Raw genomic sequence first — 25,295 nt, 5'->3', positions numbered from 1 at the left:
CATGAACTAATGTTTGCATAGACACTGCCATGAAGAATTCACAAGAGTTCAACAGCCTGAAATAGTTTCACAGGCTTACATGCAGCTCATTGGTTTTTTAAAACCTGTCACATAAGTCTAGTGAGGATATAACATACAAAAAACCCAGAAAGTTCCAGGGCTGTGTTCTTCTAGCTTATTTTACAAAGACTGAAATTAGACACTACAGTTTAAGTCATGCTTTGAATACTGTCAACACATTAAGTGTCACCTAACAAGTGCCCCTCTGTGCAGTGCATATAACTCCTCTTAGTATCCTTACCCAAGCTCAACCTTCTGTACCGGTTTCCAGGATAACGTCACTGTGCTCTTATAGGAAGGAGGAATATGGAAGAGATCCTGGAGACACAAAATCAGACGAGGTAAGTAATGTATCTGGTTATGACAGGGAATTAAACAGGGACACAAATTAACCAAACGTTAAGAGTGGAAGCTTTAAGTGCTTTAGATGTGTTGATAATTAAAGTAAGAATCCATATGAAACCGCAACAGAAAAACAGGCAATATTTTTAGAAACCCCATCCATAACCTAATTGAGATAATTTTATGAAAAACTGTTATACTGCAGCATTTTTAATAAACAACATTTCAAGTATCAGGATAAAATATCACTATTTATGAGCAAGCATTTTCTTTGGCAGAGACAATACCACTAGACTGCTTTAAGGAAAACACAATGGTGTAATCTGCATTTGTTTTTGTACAGTTTTAAGTGATTCAAACAATCAGAACAAGGCTGAAGGCTTGGGTAATTATTGCCCTTTCCTTAATATCTAAAACCTATCAAAAAGGGAAAAAAATACCAGTTATCAATATGGTAGAAATGCAAAGTTTTGCTAAATTTAAATGTCAATTTAAGTGAAATAATCTAACCTCATAATAACTTTAAAACACTGAACAGTTTACTAAATATATTTATTTTTAGTATTTCAACCAAGCACTACCTACTCGCTTTATCCTAATTTTTTATATTTAGATAAAAGCCTATTAAGGCTTTTCCCAGTATAGTAATGAGAATCACCTCCTACTACATAAAGTCCAGAATGCTGCCTGAATTCATTGAGTGGTCAGTATAACATGCTTTGAACAAAAAATGCCTGAGGTTTTCAGCTACAGTGACTTGGCATTTGAGATTAAAGTTGACTAACAAAAGACCACATGAAGAGAAAAGGGTAAGGCTTCAACTTAAAATAATTTTACAACTTTGGTGAGAACTAGAAAGCTGAAACCATTTGGAAATTTATTATAACAGAAATGAGGTTTTGGAATTAGATGAGTCTGTTAGTAGAAACCATAGAATCTCAAAACTGCCAAAGATGGACCAAAGCCTGTCAGTTTTAACTGTGCTTTCTCTAAAACATAAAAACTATGACCTCACACATTTTATGCAATTTAAAAACGACTTCAGGACCCAGTGCGGTAGCCTAGTGACTAAAGCCCTCGCCGTGCACGCGCCAGGATCCCATATGGGTGCTGGTTTGTACGCTGGTTGCTCCATCTCCCTTCCAGTTGCCTGCTTGTAGCCTGGGAAAGCAACTGAGGATGGCTGAAAGCCTTGGGACCTTGTACCCACATGGGAGACCCAAAGGAAGCTTCTGGTTCCCGGCTTCGGATTGGCTCAGCTCCAGCCATTGCGGCCGCCTGGGGACTTAACCAGTGGATGGAAGATCTTTCTCTGTGTCTCATCTCTGTATAAATCTGACCTTCCAAAAAAAATGAATAAATACTTAGAAAGAGACTTCAGGGCTTCTGGTAAGGTACTGTGCACATGGGTTAGTGGCCTCTCTTACCTTTCTCATCTTTATACCTTCCTGCTATAGCCATCCTTAGATCACTTAGTTTATTGAATAGGACACTTTTTTATTTATCTGTATTAGGTCATAATAGTGCTGCATTTAAAGTATTTTTTTTAAGGATTTATTTATTTTTGAAAGGGAGATTTAGAGAGAGCTGGGCCATTCTAAAGCCTGGAGCCTGAAGCATTTCTGGATCTCTCATATGGGTGAAGAGACCCAAGGACATGGGCCATCTTCTGCTGCTTTTCCAGGCACAGTAGTGGGAGCTGAGTCAGAAGTGAAGCAGTTGGGACTCGAACTGACGGCTATATGGGTTGGTGGCACTGCAGGCTGAGGCTTAATGCATTACGCCATGGTGCCTGCCCCCAAATATTCTTAACATCATAGCTTCAATTTAAGCTTACATTATCAAATAAAGTCAATTCTTAGATTTTAGCATATGGATTTACAGTGTACCAGCATTATCTCTATCATTTATAATGAAGAGTGACTAGCCTAAATTTTGTTAGGAGATGTGGGTTGGTATTCCTTCCTCTTCTGGTTTTAATGTCTTTTTCACTTTGTACTGATCCACGTTTCTCAGTGTCTAACATGCTGTCTCTGAACAACTCCTCTCCAGCTCATTTCCTGGCTTTCTTTTGACAGATTCACTCGAAGGACTCTAGTCCCAATCTGTTTCTGTCAGGCTTTGCCCTTCAACTGTTACAATTTCTTTCCTCACCTGTCACAATACTCTTAAGCTGCAGTGGAAAGTGACGACTACCTTGTGCTTTAATTTCTTCTCTCAGGTCACTGGTTGTTCACTTAGGCCAGTAGGTCCTCAGAAAGGGTACCAGAACTAAAGAGCAACCGTAGCTTGGTGGTAAAGTACACTCTGGCTTGAAGTGCAGAAAACTCAACTGATCACCAACAGGTTTACAGAAAAAAACCAAAGGAAAAGAGTTCCTGTTCCACCTGGCCATGTCTGGTTTCAGAGTAACTCAGTGTTTCGCTGACCACTGGGAGGGACTCCGAGTGTGAAGAGCACTAGAACTTTTCAGTCTGTATCTACTTCGGTGCTTTGGGTCAAGGAAATCTGCAAGCCTTCTGTTTGCAGTATTTTCTGCAAACTTTCAAATACATAAAATAATGTATGATTTTATGATAGCTGTAGAAATGCCATCTGGTATCATTAAACGTAAGCATTCAGAAGGCCAAATAATGAAACGGTGTCACCCCACCCCACCTGAAATGAAACCTCTCTAGGTAGCTGGGGTCAGAAAAAAAAGAAAAAAGTTTACCTTGATTAAAACATTAATATTGTTGGTTATTTTTAATGCCACGACTTTAATCTTGTTCTGCAAAATAAAAACAAGACTAAATGAGACCATCAATAATTTCTGTGTGCATATTCCATTGATACAGAGTTAGATTATCAAAATTTTTCTTTCAGATTTACTTCTAGTTAAGAGAATTCCTTGGTTGGAATTTACAGATACTGCTTATTCCCATCTCTTGTATCCATACAAGTCAAGGGAAAGCAAAGAAAGCAAATCATCTTTACCTTCCTAGGCAGGTTAGTAAATGTATTACAATATACTGGAAAAATGAATAAAGGATAGATTATATGCATAAAGAGGTTTAAAAGAAATAAGTTACGTAAGTTCAGTTTCAGGAGGATATAATGAAAATTTAAAGTATTTCACAATACTGGGACGAAGGCTGATTAAGTTAGTTGAGACCAGGAAAAGCTAGAATTCCAACACAAACCTCTAGAGCATGGCATGGAACAGACAACACAGGACATGGGTGCCACTTTTACCTCTTCTGTTTTTAAGGCGTCGCCTGTTTTTCCCTGGAGAGCCAGACGAAGCTGTCTGATGTAAACCTGCAGACCCCGTGCAAAGTACTGCAGCCTAGGGGAAGAAGCACTTAATTAGCAAATGATCACTTTAATTTTGCTTTTCAATTCAAATAACCTTCTATTGTAGCAAAATGGTTCTAGGTACAGTAAATGGCTACATAACTAATAATTTCCTTTTAAAATTAAGACATTTATTTTTATTGGAAAGGCAAATCAGATTTATGGAGAAGAGACAAATCTTCCATCCACTGATTCACTCCCCAAATGGCATCAACAGCTAGAGCTGAGCTGAGCTGAGCTGAGCTGAGCTGAACTGAGCTGAAGCCAACAGCTTCTTCTGAGACTTGCACACAGGTGCAGGATCCCAAGGACTTGGAGCAGGGAGCTGGATGGGAAACAGAGCCCATCTGGGATCCTAGTGCTTGCAAGGTGAGGATTTAGCCACAGAGCCATTGTGTCAGGCCTTAGTAATTTCCCAACTGTCTACTTTTGAAAGATTATTTTAATACACATCAAATCTTTGCCTCAGAGACAGCACAATGACACAGTGGCTCAAGCATTTTCGTTAAAGATTTAATTATTCATTTGAAACACAGATTAAGATACTAAGAAACTCTATCCAGTGGTTAGAGTCTATACCCTAAACGGTCAAAACAGCCGGGGCTTGGGTAGGCTGCAGCCAGGAACCGGAACTCTACCCACATCGCCAACATGGAAGGCACAAGTCCATTGGTGGCACTTAAGCCACCTTGTACCGCTTTGTCCAGCTAATTAGCAAGGGGTTGAATCAGAAGTAAAGAGCCCCCAGCTGCAGGGAACTGCCTAGATTTCCCCGTATCCAGGCAAGTAATACAATGCTGGGAAAAAAACAGCCAATAGCTGGTGGGCATTTCGTACTTGGTTACTGCCAATTCTGTGTTAACTGTACCACTGTGTCAGAATAGTTATCTTAAAAAAAAAAAACAAACAAAAAACACATTTGTGGGGCTGTGGGGAAGGCAGGGAATGTTAGGCCAGGGCATGGACTTCTGCACCTGGTTGGTGGGGGTATAGCTTTCTGGGTAAGAGGGTCTGGGGACACAATGGAGTGGGAATGACTGAGGGCATGCTTGACAGGGAATGAATGACTTCTGGGAGTCCACACACTTAGCCACTGCACTGACAGTGGGCAGGAAAGCTGAGATGGAGTGGTTTAAAAGGGGAAACTAGAAGGCAGCACCTCTCCATGTTGGAGACCTGGGCTGGGCTAAATAGCATCACTTGCTTCCCAATAGCACATGCAAAAACGGGGTTTGGGGAGCATGCCTGACTGGATTATTCCACAGTAACTGCCCACAGGTGTCAAGCAGGTGGTGGGCCATGTCAGGCTGGGTTGCAGCACCCACCAGAATGCAAGAAAACCAGACCTGGGGGCACAATCTTTAGGGGACTTCTGGGCTTGCCTCAGTGGCACTGCAGTATCTGCAGGTTTGCAGAGAGACTGGGATGTTGACAGGCCTAGCTAGGATGGAACCCTGAACTCACCTGACACTCCCAGGAGATCAGGGCTTGGAGGGGACCAGGCTGGTACAAGCTGCAGCACATACCAGCACATGTAAAGGTCAGGATTGAGGGCAGACCATGCCAAGCAGGATCAAGACATCCACGGGCATGAATAAGATTTGGGGTTGGGAGCAGTCTTGGAAGGGAAACTTAAGAGCTTTCCCTTATTGGGCTGCTATTTTCACTGATGAGCATGATAGCCAGGACTAGAGCTGGAAGTGACCAGGCTGCTCCATCCACCAGTATGTGCACTGGCTTATGCAGGTTACAGACAGCACCTGGGGGCAGCCAAGATGCCCATGGGGTACATGCCAATCAGCTCACTGAGGCCAGGAGGGGATGCTAACTGGCTCAAAGGATGAAAAACACAACAGGTTGGATACTCGGCACACTTTGCAGCGTGTTCCCGTGTGTGTGGATGCACTAAGGTGGATTTTAAATCAACACACCTTGGAAAGATCTCCTCAACTCTGGCACAAAGAAGCCAACAACGCCTGAGAACTATCAAAACCACTCAAGTAGCACCCTTGGAACACTCAGCCCCACATCAGTCTCTGGCGTCAAAGGACAGCCTCCTTCCTCCCCTTTCCACGCTGTGGGTACAGGACAGAGAAAAAAAGTTCAAGCATCTGTACTGCCCACCTCCTCCACACCTCGAGCTTCCCTACCCAACATGGAGAGCCATATGCGTGTGCATTCCTCTCAACGATGTAAGGAAGAAGAAAAACCCAAACCCCAAAACAAACAAAAAACCCACGATATTTTAATCGCCCACCCCAAATGAGGTGGAGCACTTGATGTTCATGTGTGATTCTCACATATGGCAAAGACACTGCCCTCATTTGCCTGTGTCTCTGTACCAGCCCCATGGCACAAGCATAACAAAATCCAGAAGTCGAGTTGTTAATAGAATGCTCCAACGCAAGTGTTTTTAGGAAAACTACTTATATTGATTTCTTCAGTGGTACCACTCTAACATTACAGGACATTCTCTACAATAGTACCTATGCAGGAGTGGCAAGGCTTTTTTCTGCACAGCCATTTCACACCTCACAGGCCAGACAAAATTATCTATTTGTATTATGCTAAATGCTTTATCTGTAGTTTCATTTATTGCCCACAGTTTTTGTTTGTTTGTTTGTTTGAAGTCAGATTTAGAGGAGAGACAGAAATGTCCTCCAACCACAGGTTCACTCCCCAGGTGGCTACAATGGCTCTAGCTAATCCGAAGCCAGGAGCCAGGAGCCAGGAGCCAGGAGCCAGGAGCTTCCCCGCTGGGTCTTGCACACAGGTGTAGGGTCCCAAGGTTTTAGGCCATCCTATACTGCTTTCTCAGGCCACAGGCAGGGAGCTAGATAGGAAGTGGAGCAGAATCCCCATGGGATTCTAGCACATGCAGGGTGAGGATTTAGCCACTGAGCCATCGTGCTGGGCCCCTTCCCCATAGTTCTCTGAGTAACAACCATCAACATTTAAATTTAACAGTTGAGGCATGTTTAGGCACACAGAAAGGTGAGGGAATCTGCCAGATCATTTTCTAAAAATTCACTTTCCCTCACGATCTGTTACCTTGTTTACACGTATGTTGCTTTCCACTGTGCTGGTGTATAGCAGGGCAGGGAGAATGCTCTTATGAAGCAAAATCAAACCCCAGGAGCTTCAGGACACCTATGACCTTTGCCAAGGATCGAAGCATGTCCATCATTACCTGATTTTGAAATCTTTGAGTTTTTCTGCATTCAGTTTAGCTGTTAGGAAATCTGGAAGTTTTCGGCCCAGTTGGTGGAAACTGTACAACAAGCACTCCACGTAACTAAACTGCAACTTAGGTTCTTCATTTCCAGCATTCTCCCCATTTTCAGCTTCTTCGGGAGGCAGAGGCATGTACTCCTAGGGATGAGAGCATATGGAGGTTTGCAACCTGCTCTAAGCACCACAGTTAGTATACACAGAGTCAAGTGAATTTTAAGGCATGCTTCAAGACATGAAACCCTAACAACTGAAAGTAAAAAATATATATATATTGGATCAATGCTGTATGCATGTCCACTGTTCCTATAAAGCTATTTTCTGTTTGCCAACAGTAACAATGACACCTATCACTGAAGTCCTAGGAGTTTAGATGAATTTTTCTAGGGTGGCAAACTCAGTAATTCAGAGTGAGGACTGAATCTAGGTTTGACTTCAAGAGTTGATGTTCTTACTGACTACACCTTCTTAACTTCAAAAATCTGCTGAACATTACTAGTTCATATTGTTCTAAGCATTGACACTCTTCACTTTAAAGTGTCAGCAATGAATTCAATTTCAGTGCTGAAACAAACCACTAGCTTTCCTGTCTGGATGAGCACCAGAGGCCAAAAGACTCCATTCATGCCAAGGGCCTACTGCCTGGCACTGTGTTGGTTACACACTGCTCACACTGAATACATTACTCAGTAACACAGCTGATGATTTTCTTCAGATGGCCTATTTTTTCCCCATAATTACAACTGCAATGACAGATTTTAACTTCCTGGTTGCCAAAGCTACCTGGCCTGAGGCAGTTACGCAGTCAGGAAGAGATGACCTTTTGCAATGCAAAACTCGTTTTCAGACTATCTGACACAGCCAGAACAATTCACAAAAATTTATTTTACAGACCAAAAAAACAGAGTAACACAAACATCTACCATCTAAACAGTGTTTTTGTATAAAGCATCAACAACAGAAGAAATGCTAACACAACTTTAAAAAACATTTGTACCAGCCCACATGTTAAGATTGCTTAATCTGAATTTCAAAAGCCAGTTCTCCACAATTCAGAAACCAATGCCAATTTAGACTCTAGGGCTCTATACTGACTACCATAAAGAGAGAAAAAAAACAAAGTTCTTACCAATAATTTATCAAAGAGTTTCCTTAAATTTGTTTCCAGCTTCTCCATGTCACCACAAAATGAACTCATCTCCGCCAACAATTTCAACACCTACAACAAACAAGTCTGTCACTGCTACTAGGTTGTTTTTTTTTTTTGTAACTAGCAGGGGCTATGAAGTGAGAATGATTCTCATGATAATATTTAAATTCCCTTATTTTTGAAGATACTTTTATAAAATCATAACATGATCAGAAAAAAAGCTTTCAAGGTACGGTCCTACATTTGACTGCTGGGTGAAGTGAAGGTTAGAGGTTATGCGATTCTGCAAAACCCCAATTTCCATCAGTTGCAGGGCACAGGCGAAAGCCCAGATCTCCTGACTCGTAACCTCTGTGGAAGGAAAAGGATGTTGACACTTTCTGCTATCCACCAGCAGTGACTGCGCTTATCACAAAGCAAAAACGGCGGTGACACTTCATTTGGACTGTAACAGACTTGGGCAGTTTGTTCTTGCTTTGGGCACTCTCTGTCTGATGTTCCCAGGCCTGCCGGGGACATGTGAGGTAAACTGTATCAGTGCACAGTGAGACTGTTCTCTGCCCGAGTCCTGCAAGGCAAATGGCAACCCACTGCCATATTTTGACCCAATAGTCATTATTAAATATTCTTCGGAATCATGCTGTGAATTCTGCACACCCAGAGAGGAATCTGATTCAATGTGGGAGACATAAGGGTACTTAAAGAAGCTCATGGCATAGAATTAAGACATATTTGGCTTCGTGTAAAAAAAAAAAATTTAATGCATGCAAATGAGGAAGCTATAAAAAGCCCATAGAAAGTATGAGATGAAAAAACTTCAATGATTTAAAATATTTTCGCCTCTTTGAGAGGCAGAGATACAAAGCGAGAGCTCCCATCACTAATTCACTCCCTAACTGTCCCCAGTGACTTGCGCTGGGCTAGGCTGAGGCTGAAGCCAATAGCCAGGAATTAAGCTGAGATGGCCTCTTAAGGGCAGGAACCAGCATCTGCATCAGCAGAAGACAGGCTAGAGTCAGGAACTGGAGCTGGGCACTCACAGGTGCTCTGATATGGGATAGAACAGGTATTTAAAGTAGGTTAAAGGTCAACGTCTGAACTCCTGTGTAAACTGCATTTTCCATGAGCTTTCTGAGGCGCCTTGGCATTTATAAATAAAGCTAAGGTGCATTTATCATCACAGATGTTGTGAAAAAAACATTTGAATAATGGAGATACAAAGCAAAAGAGCAGATAATTTCACTGGAAAAAAAGGAATAAAAGACATTTTGTGTTAATCTAATTTAAATTGGCTCTAAAAGTAATGGTTACAGATGAAAACTATCATGAATTAAACACCTTATTTAAAAAGAGCAAAGCTAAAATTGTAAAAATCGACTATAATGTACTAGAGCAAACTAGATGAATGCAGGGATCATTCCCATGCAATTAATCCCGGCCTGGGAGATTACAGGCTAGTCACTAGCAGACATTTAAATTATGCCTTTAGAAATCAGATCTAAGCCAGTAGCATGTATTTTTGTTAAAATGAGAGAATGCCTTCTTAGTTGCAAAAATAGAAATTTGCTCTTACCTCCAACTGTATATCAAGACCTTCCACTGGAGTAGTTAGGGTACTGAGGTTAGGAAGAACCTGCTCACAGAAATAAGTCACGAACCTTGTAGAGTGGACATTTTTCTGTTAAAACAAAGAACATCAAGTTGTCAAAAAACAAACACTTTTGAGTATTACAGAATGTTACTCAAAAATGCTGAGCACCTCAACACTAAACATCATGACTACAAACATGATGAAATGCTTATCCCAGGGCACCTGAGACATGACCTCAACAACCCACACCTTGCGGCAAGGCCAGGCGGAGCCCTGGGATGGCCACATCTGTGCACACTTCTAGCACAGTCAGGGCAGGTGATATCACAGGGCAGAGTCATTCAACTGTGCTTTTCAAGATATGTACATTCCAGGGCAAACACAAAACCACTGATTTTTAAGCTGTGATCCTCACAGCTTAAAAAATGTTTCTAAGCAAAACTTGAAATTTCTTGCTGCACTGGGTTCTCCCCTAACCCCCACTCCCACCTCCATAAAGCTGATTTTGTGTTAAGAATACTTTTATGGAAAGATGAGAAGAATGTTCAAATGAGCATCTATTAGAAATATCTATCACTAGTCACTGAAATGGCAACTACATAAACCAAAGAGCTCACCGAGAAGAGGGGCACTGCCTGCCGCGTGCACTGTAAGAGTCTGTCCACGCAGTCTGGGTCCGACGGGTTGAAGGTCTGCTCCAGGTCAGCCTGCTCAGCAACCAACTCCACAAGCTGCTGCCTGCCACTCACTGTCTGCAGGCTCTTTAACCCAGACAGTATCTTCATGAAGAGAACAAATTCTTCACCAGTTACATCTTCTAGGACCTAGGAGAAAATTCAGACCAACAGTAACTCTACTGCTTGAATAACAAAGAAAAACCAACAGTGGAATAAAGAAGCACACTTATTTCATATCTATGCAGGATTCAGAATAAACCATACATTCTCCAAGGATGTAAAAAATTTTGCTTTCTCATGCACACAGATACACACACACCTACACAGTTTATCCATTCTAAAGAGTTGCTAAGAATAACAAATGCTTAAAATGGATGATTTAAAAAAAGGCTGAGAAATTCTGTAGACCACGGAATCAGATCCACCCTCTGATATCTAAGTGCAGTCTCCTTCATAACTATGAGTTACTACACCCAAGTAAGAGACCATGCAAGTCTTATTTGAAGTCTTTAACATCAGTGCAGCTAAACACTCTGTCACTGGCCAATAGAAGCAAAACATCCTCTAACACACTACCAGTGCGTACAGGTAGAACATGCTGGTCCTCCTAGAAAAAGAACCACTGCCCTTTTCTAGGTGGAAAAAACAATACAAAACAAAAGATCATTTCTCTACTAACACAGAAAACACTGAATAATTTTGAGCATGCGTTAAGTAAATATTATTTGTATGCTATTGTGCTTTGAAGTAAGTGATTTTCGAGACCCCTGATAATCCTAGCATCTGAGATCTCTCTATGCTAGATGTGTTGGAGCACAGACAAGCAAGCACGGTCTCACATCCTTAAAAAGGTCAGAGTCCTTCAAAAAATTAAGGGGACTGGTGTTGAGGAGTAGTAGGAGAAGCAGTTACCTGCAGTGCTGGGATTCTATATTAGTATTGGTTCTACTCCGGGCTGCTCCATCTCTGATCCAGCTCCTCGCTAATGTGCCTGGAGTAGAGGTGGAGAAGAGCCCTAGTGCTTGGGCCCTTTGTGCCCACGTGAGGGACCTGAAGAAGCTCTTGGCTTCAGCTTGGTAAAATCCCAGTCATTCAGGCCACCTGGAGGGTAAACCCACAAATGGAATACCTCTTTCTCTCCTATCTCCACCTTTCGAATAAATTGTAAGGAAAAAAAAAAAAAAGCAAAACAAAAACAAACAAACCCACCCAAAACCAAAACCAGGTCATTTCAAGAGGACAATATGTCTTATTTTGAAATGATCCAGGATACTGTTAAGCAAACACCTTGAGGTTGGACAGCTGGGTAGGAGTTTCAGAAACTTTCCTGAATATCTATATTATCCTGAAAGATACACATTCTGAAATGATCACAAAGGACTAAAACCTGATTACATTAAATATATATTTTTGTTTGCTTTACTTTTTATTGGAAATCAAGATCTACAGAGTGGAGTGTTCGGCCGTGGAGTTGGGGCAAAAGGAGCACCCTGCAGTGTGGCAGCTGACGGTGCCCCAGCCAGGCTGGACCCAATGCTGGGGACTCAGGTCAAAGTCACCGTCACAAGGCGGTGACCACGTTCTAGGCTTTCTCCAGGCCAGAGAGATTTCGTCCCTCAGGGTAAGTACACCAGGAGGGAAACTTGGGAACTGGATTTAAGGCCCTGGCTCTGCCCTGCCGCTACCATCTTGCAGCAGGAAGTTTGGGCAGTGTTTGGTTGTGGCGTTGGGACAAAAGGAGCCCCTGCAGTTTGGCGGCTGTGCCCCAGCCAGGCCCGACCCACTGCTGGGGACTCGGGCCATGGTCACTGCTGCCAAGTGGTGACCAAGTCCTAGGCTTTGGGCAGCCTACTGGCTGCCCCGCAACAAGCTCTGGGGTTTTTAGGATACGTACTTGCTGCCTAGCAACATTCAGGGATAATGCCAGCGTGAGTGTAGGTGAGGAATGAATTCTGGGCAATTCCCAGCAACGGGGGTAACATAACTTTCTGGCAAGTGTGGGGACTGAGGCCTGGAGGTTTGGAAGGGAGAGTCCATAAGATCTATTTGGACCAGACTGATTCACCAGCTCACATCGGAATCCTGAGATGGCTGTTAGCGCAGAGTTATCACTGACTGCCACACACCAGCCCACACGAAAGCTATGGCCTGTCTGGCAGGACTAAGTACCCGCACCTCACTGGGTGGTGGAAGAGGGGATGAGTCACACTTGGCTAGGTCAAGACACTAACCAGCACGCGAGAAAACCAGGTCTGGGGGTAGATTCTGTGGGGGAAGTGTGAGCTCAACCCTGAGAAAATACAAGTCATGCCAGTTAGCTCGCAAGCTGGTGGTGGTGACCATGGCACCTGCCATCACTTACAGGCAAAGGAACCAACAACAGAATGGGCAGGTCAAGGCAGCAGCACTTGAAGGTGCCTCCTAAAACAGGATGTGGGGTGGGCCGAGCTGCAACTGGAAGGGGGCAGACTGGGCAGGGCTGAGCAAACCTTAACTCACAAAGAAAAACAGAAATAAGGATGGAGCACAGGTCATGCTGAACTAGGTTCTTATACCGACTGGTCTGCGTCAGCCAGGGATACTAGGCCACAGCAACAGTTTACCAAATCAGGTGAGTGGCTATGCCAACTGGGTCAGAGCAACTACTAGAACGCACATAATCTAGGGCTGGGAATAGGCTCAGTTGGGGAGCTTTGAGAGTACACACTTGCTGGGTTGGGGTTCCCATGGGAGAGTGTGGGGGCCAGAGTGGGGGCTGCGTTCTGGTCTGGATATGGCTGCAACTTTCCTTGGCACAAGTGTAAACTGGGCTGGGTACACCTAACCGGGCTAGATGCCAGCATCATCTGGTGCTCTGGAGAACCTGGGTAGATGTAGGACGGATTAGGCTAGGTCTCTGCCCCTTCTGAGCCATGTGTGAGCAGTATCTGGGTATGGACAAGCCATGGCAGGGCTGAAACATCCAACAGTAAGAACCAGAATGGACTGAAGGCCAGCAAGGAGGGCTGGCCTATGGACCCAGGTTCAGCTGCGACACAAACCAGTGCACATTACAGAATGCCAAGGTGAGGTGGGCCTTACCAGACTGGTCCGCAGCGCCCAAACAGCACGCGTGAGAACCAGGGAGGGAAGGGGAAAAGCCGGCAACCTACTGGACAACTACTCCCACTGGAGGACATGAGTTGGGACGGGGGCAGACCAGACCAGGCAGGTTACAACTCTTGTGGGCCTCATGTGACCTAGAACAGGGAAAAGCCAGGCTGGGTTGACTGTTCCAACTCATGCAAGCTGGGCTTTGCCACATCATCAGGTGGCAGAGGCTGGCACTGGGGGCTAAATCTGTCAAATTAAACTCGAGATTATGCACCTGGAGAGTGCATAATCTGGAAGTGGGAGTGGCATAGTAGGGAAATAGTGGAATCCTCCCTCTTGGGTTACCACTCCCACTGGGGAGCACCAAAACCAGGACAGGAGCAGGGGTGGCTAGACAGAAAGGCACCCACCAGTATGTGTGGGCTGGATAGTAAGGCTGGTTGGGGTGAACTAGGCTTCAATGCCCATTGACATGTATGAGAACTAAATGGGATGTGGGACAGACTGAACAAGTTTGCGGTACATACTAGCAAGCATGTGAATCAGGGTAGGGGGCAGGCATGGTGGGGGTTATGGGGAGTCGCCCCAACTAGGCTGCAGCATCCACTGGTTTGCGTGAGGGTCGAGTATGAAGTGGGCAGGAACGGGCTGGACTGTCACAACCACTGGTTTGCGTGGAAGATGGGGCTGGAAACAGAACTGATCCAGCAATTGCAATGACCAACGTGCATAAGCTGACTGGGGTGATGGATGGTGCCGGACCCTGTACTGGGAAGCACACACAAGAATCAGGTCTGGGATCAACTCAGACAAAATTTCTTTGGTGATCCCTCCAACTTAACCACTGATCTCAGAGCAGATTTCATTGTGCTTGGAACGGTGAGATCGGCAGCAATTCAAAACTGTAAAACTATCAAAACTGCTTGAGCAGGATCCTCGGAGCATGCCCCACATTGGGGACCTGGGATGGGTAGGTGGCTGGGTGGGGTTCCTCCCTGGGCCCCAGATACAGCGGGACAAAATGATATTAATGTAGAAACAACGGTATTACCCACTTTCCTGTAGCCCCTGACCCTTTGTACCCTAATCAACCATGTAAGATTTTAATAAATAAATAAATAAAATCAGAAAGAAAATTTTACAGAGTGAAGGAGAGACAGAGAGAAAGATCTTCCATGATCTGGTTGACTCTCCAGTTACCCGCAAAAGTTGGTGCTGAGCTGATCCGAACTCAGTAGCCAGGGGCTTCTTCCAGTTCTCCCAAATGGATGCAGGATTCCAAGGTTTTGGGCTATCCTCTACCATTTTCCCAGACCACAAGCAGAGGGCTGGATGGGAAGCGCGGCAGGAGGGATAAGAACTGACATCCATATGAAATCCAAGGTGTGCAAGGTGAGGACTTTAGCTACTAGGCCTTAGCGCCAGGCCCATGATTACATTATTTTAAACTGACCTATGCTCATTATGGATGGCTAAATTGCTCAGGACAATATTAAAAGAAGTTCAAGAAGCTCTACGGTGGTTCTTACTACCAGCCACACAGAGCACTGATACAAAACAATCGATTCAAATATCTCATTGTGCTTTAGAGAACTTCTGCTAAATAATGACTGAAACTTACCTTTTTGGATTCAGTTAGTACAAGCTCCTCTACCTCCTTTGTCAGGACTTCATCCGGTAAAGTCTTAAGTTTCGTTGAAAGGAACTTAATTGCTCGTTCTCTAACAATGTCTTCACCTTGAAGTATTTGGCTGAATAAACCACCTAACGTCCCTGCAAAACAAACAGTTACCTGAAGCAAGTCACTCAGGCAGTGTTCTCACGGCTTGCTATTCAACTTCACTTATAGCATTTCTTCTCAAAATAACAAACACACTGCACGCCACCAATGCTGGTTAGGGTTAGCCTGAGCATGACTTTTCTACCATTAACAGAAACTTAAGACATTCTGGAAAAATTGCTGTAAAGTGGCAAAGGAGTCTTCCACACTATTAGATTTATTAGATTTCTATTAGAAAATTTGATCTATTTTTGCAGTTATTTCTTCTGGGTTTTTCTAGTCATTAAGCTCTTGAGTGAGGGAGATTTTTAGAACACTTGAGCAAAGCGCAGGCCTTCTCCTTAGTGAATAACGCCAATCCTCTAGTTTTTAAGGGATGAAACATAATTCAGAGTAACAACAGGGCTTACCTTTGGCATCCATCTTAAATATGCTTAGCAGGGCATTATTCACTAAGTTAAATTCTGCAGAGTCATCTGGGTAGAGAAAAAGTGACACAATATAAAAGAAATGGAAAATATTGGTATTTTCAAACTTAAGAATCAACAGTTTTCAGATTATATTGGGGCAGTAATCTTGAAGCTACAGAATTCTCTTAAAAACCAAAGAAATGGCTTCCTAAGAGTCAGATCTGGCCTCCCCAACTAATTTTTAATTTCAAGGTGTTGCAATCCAGAACATTCAAGATATCAGGGATGGATCAATAGTATGCATCAAAATTCCCAAGAGACTGGAGTCATTACATCTTTGTAAGCAGGATGTGAAGAACCTTGATGTTTTCTGTTTTTGTGATTCTGCCTTAATGGCTTGGCTGGGGGCTGTGTGAAGTCCAGGCCTGACAGTCTATGTGACACCCGGCAGGGCACCTGGCAGGTCTACAGGCAGAGCACTCCTCAGGAAGGAGGTACCTGGTGTTTGATTCCCTGACCTATAGCTCATCAGTTTGTACTTTTTGAAAGTTGCTTGCTTCAAACCCACCAACAGAAGCCTGCTAAATCCTGACTGTGTAATTAATAGCCGGAAATGTACAAGAACCCTGTGCTGTTCAACCTGGGGGCTCTCTCCTTCTCTTTGCCCTCCCTGCTGATCCTGCAACAGCCTCGGCTCCAGCGGGCCCTCCTCCCCCATCCCTGCTGGGCTGCGGTGGGGAGTGGCTGGGAGGCCTAGGTTAACCTGAACAAACCACCTTTATGCCTTAGCACCAATTCAGACTCGATGATTTTTCTGGGGATATCAAAATCCAGCACAACAGATGGAAAACAAAACACTATCAGGAATTACACGGCCAGAACTTAGCCAACTCTGAATGGAAGCAATTTCAACTCTGTGAGAGGCAGGGTCTTTACCACTACCCTCCACCCCTCACCCTCAGAGCTTCAGAGTCTATTTACACACAAAGGCAATAACCAAATTGGTTACCTGTCTGCAAAAGTTGGGTCAGTATATCTGCCACCCGGGGAAGGTTCTCTCCAGTGGCAAACTGAGGCAGCTCTTTAATGGCCTGTCTTCGAATCTGGTCACAATTTTAAACAGAAAATTAATCAAAGACTAACAATAACTCACTCAGACTTTTAGGAATACACAAATCAAAATTACAAACAATGAGTCTGAAAATTATAAAATATTAGCATTCTATTAGTTTAAAAAGAACTTTAACTACATTTCAACACTCAAGTTTCACAGGTTAATAAAACAAAATGTACTGGGAAGGGACATTAAGTATAATATCTAACTAGAGTAGATATATTTTAGAGAAGTAATAAAAAAAGAAAGTTTTTCTACCAATTATATAAAAGTGCTACCCCTCAACATGTAATAAGAGTATTCCTCAGGAACAACTACTCTGTGGCAATGTCATATACACCTTATTTTAGAAGTTTTGGTACTATTTAACATTGTATGTGTAGATTACTCTGTGTGCTTAATTCCAAATACCGATCTAGGCTTACAGGTTTACATAAGAAGGAGTATTTCTTCTGACTCATACAATTATTACAAGGACCAATTATTTTTTCTGTCATGCCAAAGGCTGTCACAGGCTCTAGTTAGTGACAGAAATAACTAAGCAAGCACCGAAATGATTAAAAACAAACAACCTAACTTCACATGCATAATGAATAGAATCTGTGAAAAGGAACCATAACCCATTTTTAACAATGGATAACAGATAAGCAAAACAAAGCACTCTGTATTTTCTGTGTTTTGTCACCACTGAAAGGTGATGAAAGAGCTAACACTTTTTCTCAGATGCAGACTGAAGCCTGGGTGCTGTGTCAAGCCAGGCGCTCCTTCACTGAGTGCAGGTCTGAGTGCTCCTCCAGTGGCATTCACGCTCGCAGAAACACTGAGAGCTGGCTCAGAGGCTTCAGCCGTGACTTACGGAAACGTCTTCATCCTCACAGAGGTCTAACTGCGCATTGATAGCAGAGTCAGCCAATTCTGGAAAATGCTTGAAGAATTTTGGAATAAACTGAGCTGCTAATCGTTTCTCCTTGGTACCACCTTTCACACCATCCAATATCACTTGGTAAGCATCTTTATGCTGAAAGAAAAGAGTAAAGCAGAAAAGACACACAATTTTAAAGGCTAGGAAACTAAGTAGAAGAGTAACATTCTCAGGTCGGATTTCAATTTTTAGGCAGGCTAGGAAACGGTGCTTATTTGAGGAGTTTCATTGCTTAAACCAGACTTGCGTTTGCCCACCCTGTTTCTTCTTCATTCTCCCCTCCTTGTAAGAGCAGGAGGAGGACGACTAATTCCAAGGTGGTGGTGGTGGTGGTGGTGGTGGTGGTGGTAAGTTAATACTTTTGAAGCCCGGGATTGGCATAGCGTGTAAAGCCGCCATGATACCAGCATCCTACATGGCGCCCGTCTGAGTTCCAGCTGCTCCACATCTGACCAACTTTCTGCCAATGAGCCTGAGAAAAGTGGCAGAAGATGGCCAGGTCTGCCAGGAGGAAGACACATTAGAAGATCCTGGCCTAGAACCAGCTGATGAAGATTCCTCCCTCTGACTCATCCTTTTGGTCTCTGTTCTCTCGCTCTCTGTAACTATACCTTAAAAGCAAACAAACAAAAATCTAAAAAAAAAAAACCCCAAAACCAAAAATCTTAAAAAAAGTTGGGAAATACAGCTTCACAGTGTTTTGAAATGATAACACTTTATTTAAACAGCTAATATTGGGATACAACTTTTTTTTAAAAAAAAGATTTGCTTAAGTCAGAGTGACACAAGGAAAAACAGAAAGAAAAACAGGGAGAGAGAGAGAGGAAGGAGAGGAGGTCTTCCAGATGCCTGCAACAGCCAGGGGCTGGCCACACAGAAGCCAGCAGCTCTTCCAGGTCTCCCACGTGGGCCACATGGGCCATCTTCCACTCCTTTCCCAGGCATATCAGTAGGAAACTGGATCAGAAATGGTGTAGCCAAGGCTTAAATGGGTTAAATGGGTTAAATGGGTACCCAAATGGGATGCCCGTGGCTTAACTCTATATTTCAATGCTGGCTGCCCAAAGTCTGATACCACGCATTGCAAGAACTCATTCAAAGCCTGTGGTAGCTGTTCATCTTGAGAAACTCAAAAGGAAGCAGCAAGCTTTCCATCCTCCTTGCACACTTGCTTCCCTTTCGCACATGGCAAGCAGCAGTAATGTAGGAGGTATGCATACACACATCTTTTGTTGGGATACATGAACAAACCTTTTACAGCCCACCGCACCATATTTACCCTGAACATGGAATGTTCTAAGTATGTTATGCCATCAAGAGGGACTCACTAATTTGCATTTAATGTATCACAGAATCATAAGATTTCATGGACAATATATTAAGTGAAAAAAAAAATAAAAGAACGTCCAGTTATTGATATTCTGAACAGAATACTGATTTCTAAATACCACACTTCTCTAAGTTTAACTTCTTCATGGATGCAGACCCAGAATCAGTCCTTTAGGAGTTTGCACTTTGAGGTTTATTATACTTGAACATGTCTCAGTACAGTGAGTCCAAAAAAAATCACAGCTGATTTTTGCACCACCTTACATTCCTGTGGTTTGCCTAAGAACTTCTAGACCGGCTTTGCAAAACCAAAGATTTCTGACATGCTTAACTTTTTGTAAGATACCACAAATCTAATATCCTTTCATCTAAAGCTCTACAGATACGCGTAAGCCATCTGAAAAAAGCATACAAAACCTTCTTATATTAAACGTAAAGTTTCTGCCTGAAATGGAGTCTGGTGATCGAATAAAAAAGAATCATTAATTTCTGGAACTGATGATGTTTCGCAGACATGCCTCACCAGGTGCTCTTCAGATGAGAAAAGCCAAGGCTCACTGGCAATGCATTCGCTGTCCAGCCACACAGCACATCAACCAGCAGATGCACAACCAGAACACGATTCTGGTGTGCCTAACACCAAGCTTCATCAAGTAGAATCCTTCAAATTTGTTATGAAATCATAAAATAGGGAGAAAAAAAACCTAGAACTAGAACAGAACTAGAACGGAACTAGAACAGAACTAGAACGGCTGGACATAAAATTTAAGTTGTAAACAAAGCCTCCCGCCAGCAGTGATCCCCAAGCAGAGCAAGTCCCTGGCAGGTAAAGACATCGCCACACATGCAAGCTAGAAACCAGAGCGGCTACCAACGAGAGGCAATTTAGCAGCTCTTACTAAGAGATCACCCTTCAACTGAAAATCAAGTGCTATCCTTCCTTGGAGCGGAGATGTGGTACAGGATCTCTGAGCAGTCACTTTTCTGGCTTCTCAGTGGGGATCCCACAGAGGCGTTTATGTTCAGTGACCCCCGGGAGTGACAGCTTAGGACCCTTTACTACAACAAACACCCCAAGCAACACACAGCACTCATTATTTCCCTCCCCCCTAATTACAACTGTTACCTTTGTTAGATGCATGACTTTGTGATCCTGACAAGAAGTACTTAACTTGCAACATAGTTTAAAAATTTCCCTTTCCCTTCTTTCTTTCTGAGAGGGTCCCATCCACTGGTTATTTCCCCTAAATGCCTATAATGCCCACAGTTGAGGCCAAAACAGGGCTCCAGCAATTCTAATTGTATTCAGCTCTCCCACACGGGTGCCAGGAATCTGACCACATGAGCCACTGCTGCTTCCAGGGCTGCACCAGTGGGCAATGAGTCAGAATTACAGGCAGACGTTCAGCCTGGACACTTATGGGGACATGGGGACGTGGGGGTGTTTTAACTCTTACGACTCTATGCCTGCCCCCTGCGAATACTTCTACTGTACCCTAAATCTATGTACTCTGGTGTGCTTTTAGTACCTTAGAAAGTAGAACTCTAAAGAAGCCCCTGAGAGACTTTTAAGTGAGAAAATCAGGTACAGTTCAACCCACATCTATCACATACATTTCAAAACAAAGTATCCAAGTTAGAGATAGTCAAACAGTCAACAGTGAAAAGTGGTCAGTGAATTGTTCCATAAGGCCGTGTGTGGGTCCAGGTGTGGCGTCTCAGAAACAGGACATCATTTAGAAGACAGACACACCGTTCAGGTATAACTGAAAATGAAAATGGTCACGCTAAACTGCAGTTTTCTACCTCAGACTCAATAATTCTAATTTGCATTTGGTACAAAGGTTGTTAATATTTCACTTAATTTAACATCTGTCAGTTCAGCTTCATCATACAAAAGGGCGGTGTTTTGCAAGAATGGCAGGAAGAGGAAAGACAGGGAGAGAGATTCCACTGACGTTTTACTCTCTAAATGATGAACGACCAGTGCAGTCAATGACAGCACAAGAGGGCTTGGCACAATGCCTCAGTGGCCAAATCCTCACCTTGCACGCCCCGGGATCCCATATGGGCACCAGTTCATGTCCCGGCTCTTTCGCTTCCCATCCAGCTCCCTGCTTGTGGCCTGGGAAAGCAGTCGAAGACGGCCCAAAGCCTTGGGACCCTGCACCTGTGTGGGAGACCTGGAAGTGACTCCTGGCTTCAGACTGGCTCAGCTCTGACCGTTGTGGTCACTTGGGGAGTGAAGCAGCAGAAGGAAGATCTTTCTGTCTCTCCTTCCCTCTATAAGTCTTAAAAAAAAAAAAGTGAACTGATATCCTCTTTGTTGAGTTCTTGACATTATCAATTAACATTACAAGTAACAGCCTAGAACCTGCCATCTTTACTGACAAGCAGTTTCAGGCACCTTCCCTAAAAGGAAAGGAATGTTACTGAACTGAGCAGAGTTCATAGCTTTGATGGCTTATCCCAGAATGCACTGCGTTGAGCCCAAGCAAACCACTGTCCTTGAATACGAAGAGACGTTTCTGTTGTAAGCAGTTGTCTACGGGCAGTCATCGCCCCATGTCCAGGGAATCACGCCCAACTCTCGTGGCCAGACCTTGCCAGACGCACGGTGGGGTCTGGGCAGGAAGTGCCTGGTTAGAGTCCCAGATGCCCCACCATTTCTCCAACTCTTACAATGATGCACTTATTCAGTTGCAAGAGAGAGGGAGGGAAGAGGAGGGAATAAGGAAACCGATCCTCCAAGCAGGGTTTACTTGACAGATGACCTCAAGGGGCCCTACGGAGACAGGAGCCAGAGGCTTCCTGTGAGTCCCTCCATGGACGGCAGGAGCACAAACCCCTGGGCCTTCTCCCTCTGCTTTTCCCAGGCCATTAGCAGGGAGCTGGATCGAAAGTGGAACAGCCAGGACAGGAACCAGTGCTTCTAAGATAATCCCACACTACAGGTGGCAGCTTCACTGGCAATGCCACAGCACTGGCCCCTGGCTACTCCACTTCTGATCCAGCTTGCTGCACATTCACCTGGGAAGGCAGCAGGTGACAGAGCAAACACTTGGGACCCTGGCAACCACAAGAGAAGACCTGCGGAGCTCCTGGCTCCTGGTATGAGCCTGGTCTAGCCCTGGTGGACGCTGCCACTCAGTCAACCACAGAAGCAAACATTTCTCTGTCTTTTCTTCTGTCACTCTTTCCTTTTTCTTTTAAAGATTTACTTATTTTTATTGGAAAGGCAGATATACCGAGAGGAGGAAAGACAGAGAAGATCCTCTGTCCGATGATTCACTCCCCAAGTGAGCGCAACGGCCGGTACTGTGCCGAAGCCGGGAACCAGGAACCTCTTCCAGGTCTCCCCACACAGGTGCAGGGTCCCAAAGCCCCGGGGCCCTCCTCGACTGCTTTCCCAGGCCACAAGCAGGGAGCTGGATGGGAAATGGAGCTGCCAGGATTAGAACCGGTGCCCATATGGGATCCCAGTGCGTTCAAGGCGAGGACTTTAGCCGCTAGGCCACGCCGCCGGGCCCGCGTCACTCTTTCAAAGAAACAAATCTAAAAGCAAAAACTGACAAAGTCCCTAAAACTATACTGAATAAAACTGCTGGTCTAGATGAAAAGGTTCCTCTGGTTTTTCAGCAAACCTCTGTCCCCTGAACATTCTCCCTGAGACGAGAACAGACTTTTGCCTTGAGAGGGCCATTTTTTTTTTTTTTTATCGTTTGGGGGAAGAGCCCTTACAGGATGACCTCCCAGGAAAAGGGAGCCCACCGCCAGGATTCCCTGAGCCCCTTCAAACAGCAGCTCCCCCGCTGCCCACCTTTCCTCCAGAAAACACATCACGGAGGACCAGAATAACAGCAGCTGCGTGTCTCAGAGCCTCCGGGGGAGGCTGCTGATGCTCTAACTTCCAGATAGCACTCTCTCTCGCAACTGGTAATAAGTAACCACGTCGAAGGTACCTGGAACAATTGGCTACAATCTTTCCCAACTCAACGGCAAATGATTCATACAAGCATCCTGGGATGTGTTTACTAGCTCCCCCTGGGAATTACAACAGAAACCAAAACCATGGGGGGTGGGCTGACTCTACTCCCCCCATTTCTCCGTGTTAGCATCCGCCGCTTGGTAACGGAGATTTCCGAACCGGAATGGAAATCGGCAGGGCAGCAAAGCCACTTGCTACCTGACATCAGTACATCTAGACCAAGTTGCAGTAAGAACTCCCCTTTTTCTTCTTCTTCTTCTTCTCTCTCTCTCTTTTTTTTATCACAGCTCAGAAAGTTCTACTTGAGCCACACCCAGGGTCGGGAGATGTCCGGGGAGCTCAGTCATGTCACCGGACGCAGCAACTGCGGGCATGGGGGCATCGCACAGGGTCCCCCGGCCATGCAAACGACCTCCGGGAGGCCCCCGACCCGGAGACCCACGGGGACCCACGCCGAGAGCCGGCAGACGCTGCAAGCCGGCTGGGCTTGCGCTGAGCGCCAACTCCCGGCGCGCACAACGCACTCTGCCCTTCTCTCCGCCGCCGGGCCCAGGGGCTTTTGTTTTTGTCTTCCCCTTTGCAGCACTCATCACTGAAGCCAAGCAAGCCCCACACGCTCAGTGGCCATGCGAGCAAGAGCAGGGATCCTGGCGTCGGTAGCCGGGGAGCCCCGCAGGCGCTCCAAGCATCCCTCCCTTGGAAACACAGCGGAACCTAAGTCCGGAGGGAGGGGAGCAGGAGAACTGTCCCTGTTCGGCTTCTTAAAAACTCGTGTCTCTTGGGCACTTTGCTAAAGCCGCCGGGGCGGGGGAAAGGGGAGTGTTTTGGCTTTTTTTTTCTTTTTTTTTTTGGAGGGGGGACTTCTGGAGGAACGCGCTCGGACTGACCTTGGAAGGACTGTGAGCTCCCCACCCCACTCCACGGAAAGCAGAGACCCGCAGAGCAGCCCGCAGCGCGCACAGCCCGGGCTCGGCGAGCCCCAAAGCCCGCGCTCCCGGGGAGACGGGGCCTCACCCCGCCGCCAGGCCCCGCAGGCCGCCCGGGGCACCCACCTGGCCCACTTGCTCCGTGGCGTCGGCCAGGATGCCGTAGTTGCGGTAAAGCTCCTCCACCGTCGGCATGGTCGGTCACAAGCCCCCGGCCCGCTCCCGCGCTGCTCGCCGTCCCCTCGGAACTCCTCCAAGCCCGCGACCGGCACTCGGAAGCCGCCAGCTGCCGCCAGGGCCGCCGCCAGTCACCGCGCACACGGCCGCTCCGCCCCCAACGTCTACGTGAGGACGCGAGCGACGGGAGCGGCCGTGGTGGCACGCCCTGCGCCGCCCTCCGCTCGGTCGCCCTCTAAGGGTGGGAGGTGCGAAGAGCGGCCAGGGCGTTCCCCTCAGCTCGAGATCCTGTCTGGGAGCTTTGGAGGAAAGAAAAGATCCTTGCGCTTCTGCCCTTCAGAGGTCTTCAATTTGCCAGAAAAGTCTTATTATACAGAGGGAAGTGCAAGGGCAGGCGTGAGGGAAGATACAAGGGTGTTTTTTCTGGATTCGAGGAAAGCAGCATCGTGTTTGTGGCAATAGTGGGTCACGGGTCTCCGGGTTAACTAGAAGCATTTCCATTTCGTTTTTTAAAACAATCCAGTCCACCAAACTGAACAAAGTTGGAGTCAAGTTTGGCCTCTGGGAAGTGTATCTTGCTTGCTGCTTGTGTAGGTAACTCGGGTACTTCATTATTTGCAAAGTCGGAGAACCTAACAAGTTACACCTGTTGTTGCTGCCTGTTAGGAGTTTTTAAGATACAGACTTGGATGGGGGGTGGGGGAGTCACAAATTCCGAAATGGGTGTTAGGTGACTAAGTTTATAGAAAACAACCATGCAAGACAAAGTTATGTGTTGTATGTCTAAAGGGGTGTTAACATGAGAATTGCAAAACTGGACCATGGAACTGCACATAGATGATAAAGACACAAAAATGGTAATTTTTCAAAGATCTATCCATTTTCTTTGGAAAGGAGATATACACCGAGAAGGAGTGACAAAGAGCGAAAGATCCTCCATCTGCTGATTCACTCCCCAAGAGCCTGCGGCTGCCAGAGCTGAGCCAATCTGAAGCCAGGAACCAGGATCTTCCTCCAGGTCTCCCATGCGGGTGCAAGGTCCCAAGACTTTGGGCCGTCCTCGACTGCTTTCCCAGGCCACAAGCAGGGAGCTGGATGAGAAGTGGAGCAGCTGGGACACGAACTGGCACTTTCATGGTATCCCCACACATGCAAGGCAAGGACTCCAG

The 25,295-nt window shown here is 45.3% G+C and overlaps 1 protein-coding gene across 4 annotated transcripts in view; it reads right to left on the bottom strand.

The window, feature by feature from the left end:
- API5 (apoptosis inhibitor 5) overlaps positions 1–24,268 on the bottom strand; it is a 28,836-nt gene extending 4,568 nt beyond the window's left edge. The window contains exons 1-12 of one of the 4 annotated variants that reach the window (XM_040980125.1): positions 24,076–24,268; positions 17,641–17,802; positions 16,680–16,773; positions 15,671–15,736; positions 15,102–15,253; positions 10,328–10,534; positions 9,693–9,797; positions 8,099–8,188; positions 6,929–7,110; positions 3,637–3,730; positions 3,116–3,172; positions 302–378 (exon numbers count right to left, since the gene is read on the bottom strand). In XM_040980125.1, the coding sequence (XP_040836059.1) occupies positions 302–378; positions 3,116–3,172; positions 3,637–3,730; positions 6,929–7,110; positions 8,099–8,188; positions 9,693–9,797; positions 10,328–10,534; positions 15,102–15,253; positions 15,671–15,736; positions 16,680–16,773; positions 17,641–17,802; positions 24,076–24,144 (1,355 nt within the window). In that variant the 5' untranslated portion in view covers positions 24,145–24,268. The remainder of the gene's footprint in view (positions 1–301; positions 379–3,115; positions 3,173–3,636; positions 3,731–6,928; positions 7,111–8,098; positions 8,189–9,692; positions 9,798–10,327; positions 10,535–15,101; positions 15,254–15,670; positions 15,737–16,679; positions 16,774–17,640; positions 17,803–24,075) is intronic. The other 3 variants (XM_040980126.1, XM_040980127.1, XM_040980128.1) reach the window with 3 other exon arrangements.
- Positions 24,269–25,295: the final 1,027 nt, after the last annotated feature.

This window comes from Ochotona curzoniae, unplaced genomic scaffold (genome assembly GCF_017591425.1).
Source record: "Ochotona curzoniae isolate NIBS_2020 unplaced genomic scaffold, NIBS_Ocur_1.0 contig_3432, whole genome shotgun sequence".
Classification (NCBI taxonomy): Eukaryota; Metazoa; Chordata; class Mammalia; order Lagomorpha; family Ochotonidae; genus Ochotona; species Ochotona curzoniae.
The sequence above is the reverse complement of the archived record's forward strand: the minus strand, read 5'-3'. Positions and strand labels throughout refer to the sequence as shown.